Here is a 6,000-nt window from a genome sequence, read left to right as displayed (position 1 = left end):
GTGCAGGAGGCAGCTGATTGATGTTTCTCTCTCATCCATGTTTCTAACTCTCTATCCCTCTCCCTTCCTCTCTGTAAAAAATCAATAAAATATATATTTTTAAATAAAATGTGGCTACAGAAAAATTTAAAATAACGTGATGTTCACATTATATTTCTAGTGAACAGCGCTGACCTAGAACCAGAGTCCTCCATCACTTGCAAGTGTCCTCAAGGAAAATAATTCTGTTCCCAAACTCCTGCACTGTGACAGAGACCCAATTGCTGGCAGACATTTCCTGCTGTACTGAGCCCACCTGGATTTCCCTGGATGATCATCTCCTGGGCCACCTTTTCTGATCTCTATTGGAACATTTGGGGACATCTGCTTTCCCATAACGATGAATGGTCAAACACTAAGTCATGAAGACAGCCTGCACATAACTAGTTAAAGACAGAGAGGATGAATTTGACCAGGGGGAGGGAAAAGCCTCCAGGTTCTCATGATAATAAAATGAATGAAAAGTTCATTCACAACCACAGCCAGTTAATAGCCTAAAAGCGGCCCTGCATCAAGTACCAACGCTGGTGGGGATCATCAGAAGGACACATAGGACACAAAGACCACAAAAGGTTCTCTGAAACAAAACTAAATTTATTTGCTTGACTGGGAAGGCAGTGCAAGCACAAGCAGCAAAAGGGAAGAAATTCATCAAATCTGGGGAGAGTCTGAGTTCAGGTCTCTGGCTGGTTCCCAAGGCCGAGCGTAAACTCTTCTTTGTGACTGGTCATCGCACTGGTTCACTTCTTCAGAGTGCGGGTACCACGGCCGAAGATGTCCAGGATGGGCTGCAGAAGCTCGAACGGGCACAGTGTCACGCAGAGGACAGAGTTGAGGTGTCTGTTTGAAGTCGATCAAAAATCTTTCCTGAACGGGATCCGTAGCACATGAGCACAGCTGACTTCATCGAGTAAGACTCACCGGTGACCTGCCCCTTCAGGCATCTCTTTTGGAACTGTCAGACCCAATGTCCTTCTTTTGTTAGGGCAAAACATACATGTGTACTTAGAAAAACAAATTTTATGTGGACAGGTTGCCCTTCAAGTTGTAACAAAGCAAAATATAAGAGACACACAAAACCTGTACACAGTGTTCAAAGTGACATTACCCACGGTAGCTAACAGGTGGAACCAACCCAAATGCACATCAATGCAGAATGGATAAAGGGATGTGGCATACGCAGAGAACCAGATATCACTCAGACATGAAAAGGAATCAAATACCAATACATGTTACAACGTGGATGAACCTCAAAAACATTATGCCAAGGAAAAGAGGCCAGATACAAAAGGCCACACACTGTGACTCCATTCATAGGAAACATCTAGACTGGGGAAGTCCGTCCAGACACAAGGCAAACTGGTGGTTACTGGGGCGGGGGAGGGGAGGATGGGAACCTAGTGCTTAAGGGCTACAGAGATCTTTTGGGGTGATGAAATGTCTTCCCAACAGGGATGGTGGCAGCAAACACTACATTAGTAAATGCCACTGAATTATACACTTCACCCGAGTTGTTTCTTATGCGAATTACATCTCAATAAAAAGAAACGGGGGGGAAAAAAAAGAAACGGGGGGGGGGGGCGGGGGGAACCCCAGAAAAGTTCAGGCATCCTTTGAGGCCCATTGAAAGACCCCAGAAGCAGAAAAGAGCTGCGGGAGCAGGACTGTGGGACAATTGCTCAGTGAGCCAGGGGCGGGAAAAGAGAGAGCAGGGGCCAGGTTCCCCTTCAGACTCGAACAAGGCCCCAAACAAGGCCGCGAACAAGGCCCCAAAAACTGGAAAGGCAGCCCAGCCCATGTAGCTCAGTGGTTAGCGTCTGGCCATGAATCAAGAGTTCACCAGTTCCATACCCAGTCAGGGCACATACCGGTTGCAGGCTGGATCCCCAGTGGGGGCCGTACAGGAGGCCGTCAATTTTGCCTCTCATGGATGTTTCTCTCTCTCTCTCCTTTCCTCTCTCTCTAAAATCAATAAAAACATATTTTTTTAAAACTTGAAAAGCAAACAAATAAAACTCACTTCCAAATGGTTACCTATGTACTTTTCTGCAATAAGCTACACTTCTAAAACTAGAAACGATCGCATAAAGGGAGAAAACATGGCATCCCAGAAACGCCTTTTCCCAGGCCTGCTTGCAGCCTGGAGGGAGAGCTGGGCTCTGTGGTGGGCACCTGGGGCACAGAGCCTTCCAAAGGCCCGCGACACGGCCCGCGCCCGCCGCTCTGCCCGAACCCCTCCTGCACACTGGGAGGTCTCCCATGTCCTCCACAAAGGGTGACAAACATCATTTTTAGTCGTTTCAACACTCTTAATAAAGACATTTGTAACCACTGATTCGCATACACTGCGGCGCCAGAACCATTTGAACTAAATAAGCAAATACTAAAGTACATTCTGCAGAAAGAGGTTTCTAACATTTCATAGGTCCCTTCAGTCTATACCATGTACAGTGAAACCGTTTGAAAGGCTGTGCCTGTCACCCGCAACAACATGGATGGACATCAGACCAAGTGCCAGAAGCCAGCCAGAAGGCAATTCCCGTGTGACTGCCCTCCCGGGACGTGTCCAAAGCACCGGACTCGGAAACAGCAACGGAAACAGAAACGGACGAGCTGGCTGCCAGGAGCGGCAGCTGGCGCTCAGGGCGGGTCCCGGTTCACTCTGACAAGATGAAACAATGGCAGGGACCTGTTGCACAACAGGCAACTTTCAAGTGCTTAAGACGGCACATTTCATATGATGTGCTTAACGCAGCAAACATTTAAAAACCCACTCATCTTGTAAATTAATATAACCTTATCAGTATTGTCAAGTTAATTGATTCAGAAAACCAGAGGCTTCAGGAGGTTAAACTGAGCCAAGTGTGGATTTGATACACTTTAGAACATTAAAATAGAAATCACTATGACAGCAGCAGCAACCAAAACAATAATGCAAGCAAAACAATCCCAGGTTATTAAATCACCCCCACTTCTATGTAAAAACCACGGGGTTGTGCTTCAGTATAAACTTTACACATCTAAAATTGAAAATACTCACACAATAAAATACATCAGCCCAGCTGGCATGGCTCAGTGGTTGAGCTTTGACCTATGAACTGGAAGGTCACAGATCAATTCCCAGTCAGGGCACATGCCTGGGTTGCAGGCTCTATCCCCAGTGTGGGGCTTGCAGAAGGCAGCCGATCAAGGATTCTCTCTCATCATGGATGTTTCTCATTCACCCACTGCCTTCTTCTCTGAAAATCAATATAAACATATTTAAATGAATAACCTGGAAAGAAACAAAATCTCAGAACTCACTTTGGTAGATGCTCTTTTGGTTTTCAAAGGAGAGAACACAATGCAGGACTCAGCATCTGGGAGTGCTGGGCTGACCTCCTTTGCCTGTGGCCAGGCCGGCCGTCGGCTGGCCCCCACCTGGCTGAGCTGGTTGGACTGATGCCGTCTCCACAGCCTCTGAGAGCGGCACGACTCTCCACTGCGCCGGCTGGGACTGTGGCAGCTGCTGGAAGGCAGACGGGAGCTGGACCAGCCGCGGGGCAGGGTTCTGCCCAGGCCTTGTCTGGGCAGAGCCGGGCGAAGACAACTGAGCTTGCTGGGGCTGCAGAACACTTCCGACGCCATTGAGGTTAATGACAGCAGCTTGCTGAGCGGGTAGGCCTTTCGGCTGACTGCTGGAACCCTGCGCCCGGGAAACCTGCACCACCGGCTGCGGCAGATGAGAAGTGGGGGGCTGCGGCTGTGGCAGCTGTGGCATCAACTGGCAGAGCAGCTGCTGCGGCTGCTGGGCCTGCTGCAGGATGTTTGAAACGTCCGAACCCTGCGGGACCCAGAGAACCCTTATGGGCCTGAGGCTTGAAAGGTTCCCTAACACGTACTGAACGCCTCCTTGAGAAGGAGCCTGTGGCGCCGCCGGCCCTGCGTTCTGTGGCTGGCCTCCTGAGGGCAGGCTGCTGGGCTTCACTCCTGAAGGGGCCCTGGCCCCACTGGGAGAGCCCTGAACGGGTTTGGGTCCTCTCACCACAGTCCGGACTATGCGTACAGGGCCAATCAATTGGATCACCTTGGGGTCAGCAGAGGTGGCCTTGACCTGGATGACCGGGGTGATGTGGGCTGCGCCGGCAGAAGACACGGTGGCTGCAGGAAGTGTGCGAACTCGTTTCACTTCCACAGCAGATTTCTGGGGAAGACTTGGTGGCTGCCCAGCAGGGCCACGAGATGGAAAAACCCGGATTGTCTGCTGTGAAGGAACAGGCTTACCCAAGGGGCTCTTTCCTGAGCTGCAGGGAAGGCTGATGGCTGGAGGTGTGTGTTGGCCTCCCTTGCCCAGTACTGCGGACGGAATTGACACGGCCTCAGGCTGTTCTGCTGCTCTCCCTGGAGAAAGCTGGCGGAGACTGGCGGAGCCACTGGGGCCCTGTGGCACCCTGACTGAACATTTGTCCCTCTTCTTCGCCAATTTCTTGGACTGTCTGGCTGCTTTCCCAGCACCAATCTTGGACCCAGGCATTAAACTATAGGAATGGTCATCTAAGAAGGAGTGGTGGTGAGACCTCCGTCTCCCACATCTGACTTTTCCACGTGGCCTTTGCCCAGAGATAAATGGATCATTCAGAGACTGCATGACGGTCGGCTTTGTTGTCTCGGATAGATCGCCAGCTTCACATCCAAATAGAGAATCATCTTGTGCCTCCAGGTCTGGCCAGACTATTGAGTGAGCATCATCATATTTGAAAGGCCAATCTTCTGCAGCATATTTTTCCACATCGAAATCAGAAGGGACCTCCAAGTCAAAGGGTAGCTGTTCCCACATATCTACAAAATTTTCTTCTTTGAAAATGTCAAGGTCATCCAGCTGATCTGCTTGACTTTCTTCACTTATTTGCTCCAGAACCCATGCCTCTAGCTCAGGAGGGAGTGGGCTGCAAGACACCTCCGGCTGCGGATTCAGGGAGGCTGCAGAATCATCCTGTAGGCTCCTCCTCGTTGCAGGAGCGTTCATATTTTGCTTGTTATAGAGCAGCTTGTTTTCGATGCAGGCTACTGATACAGAAGGGTCAAGGCACAGGGGCTCAGCGGTAGCTAAGATCAGCTGGCTCTCAAGTGAAAGTCTGTCTTCCTGGGTCCATATCTGGTTATCGCTGGTTATGGACTGTATATCGGAAGCTAACGTCTGCATCGTTGGGCGTAAGAGAACATGCCTGCTTTGGTAACCACTGCGGTCCGTGTCCGTGTTCTGTCTATAGTCCCGTACCTCAGTGATGACACACCCGCTCTGGAAAACGTTAACCTGAGACTTTTCCAGGACATCCACCAAATCAGGAGACAGTTCCTCAGCATCCAAGTATTGAAGAAAGTCCCTTTCCTCATGAGGCAATTGAACGATCTCTGAATAAGCTTCCGTTTCTACCCGCAGCACCAGCGAATATTCCTCCCCTGGGAGTAGGTTGACCACTAAACAGGGCAAGGACTCCCTCTTAACAAGCTTCTCTAGCAAGTGCACATTGCGCGTCAATTCCTCCGTGACTTCGGGCTCTTTCCCGCACTCCTCAACATATATGTCATACAGCTTTTCATGCAGAGATTTTTCCTCAGTAGATGAGGATTTCCTCTTAGGAGGTCTCTGTTGGGCGCTTTCAATGACACGGTCCGCATGGTCCAAAGCTCGCTCTAAAGCTCTTTGCATTGTGACACAAAGTGGGGGCCCTACAAGAAGAGAAAACGTAAGTGCGCTGTCGCTCGGCTGCCTAGTCCGTCTGCCATATCGATGTATCGATGTATCGTTTTGCAAATGTCGCGACTCAACCGAGCGGCGCCCGGCTTCACCTCAAAACGGACCCCAGAAGCCCACCGCCCCAAAGGCCATACCCCCCGAACGCGCCGGACCTCGTCCGCCAGCAATACGGAAAACACTTACGGTCGGAGGGCCCGCCTATCCGTGCAGGAGCCGCCTCGAGC

At 50.5% G+C, this 6,000-nt stretch overlaps 1 protein-coding gene across 4 annotated transcripts in view; it reads right to left on the bottom strand.

The window, feature by feature from the left end:
• Positions 1-618: 618 nt before the first annotated feature.
• The window catches only part of LOC307095714 (transcription factor SPT20 homolog), a 105,491-nt gene continuing 100,109 nt past the window's right edge, over positions 619-6,000 (bottom strand). For all 4 annotated transcript variants that reach the window (XM_079765185.1, XM_079765186.1, XM_079765187.1 and 1 more), the window contains one exon: positions 619-5,748. In XM_079765185.1, the coding sequence (XP_079621311.1) occupies positions 3,392-5,728 (2,337 nt within the window). In that variant the 5' untranslated portion in view covers positions 5,729-5,748 and the 3' untranslated portion in view covers positions 619-3,391. The remainder of the gene's footprint in view (positions 5,749-6,000) is intronic.

This window comes from Cnephaeus nilssonii (genome assembly GCF_951640355.1).
Source record: "Cnephaeus nilssonii genome assembly, chromosome: X".
NCBI classification, from domain to species: Eukaryota; Metazoa; Chordata; class Mammalia; order Chiroptera; family Vespertilionidae; genus Cnephaeus; species Cnephaeus nilssonii.
This window is presented reverse-complemented; position numbering and strand designations above follow the sequence as displayed.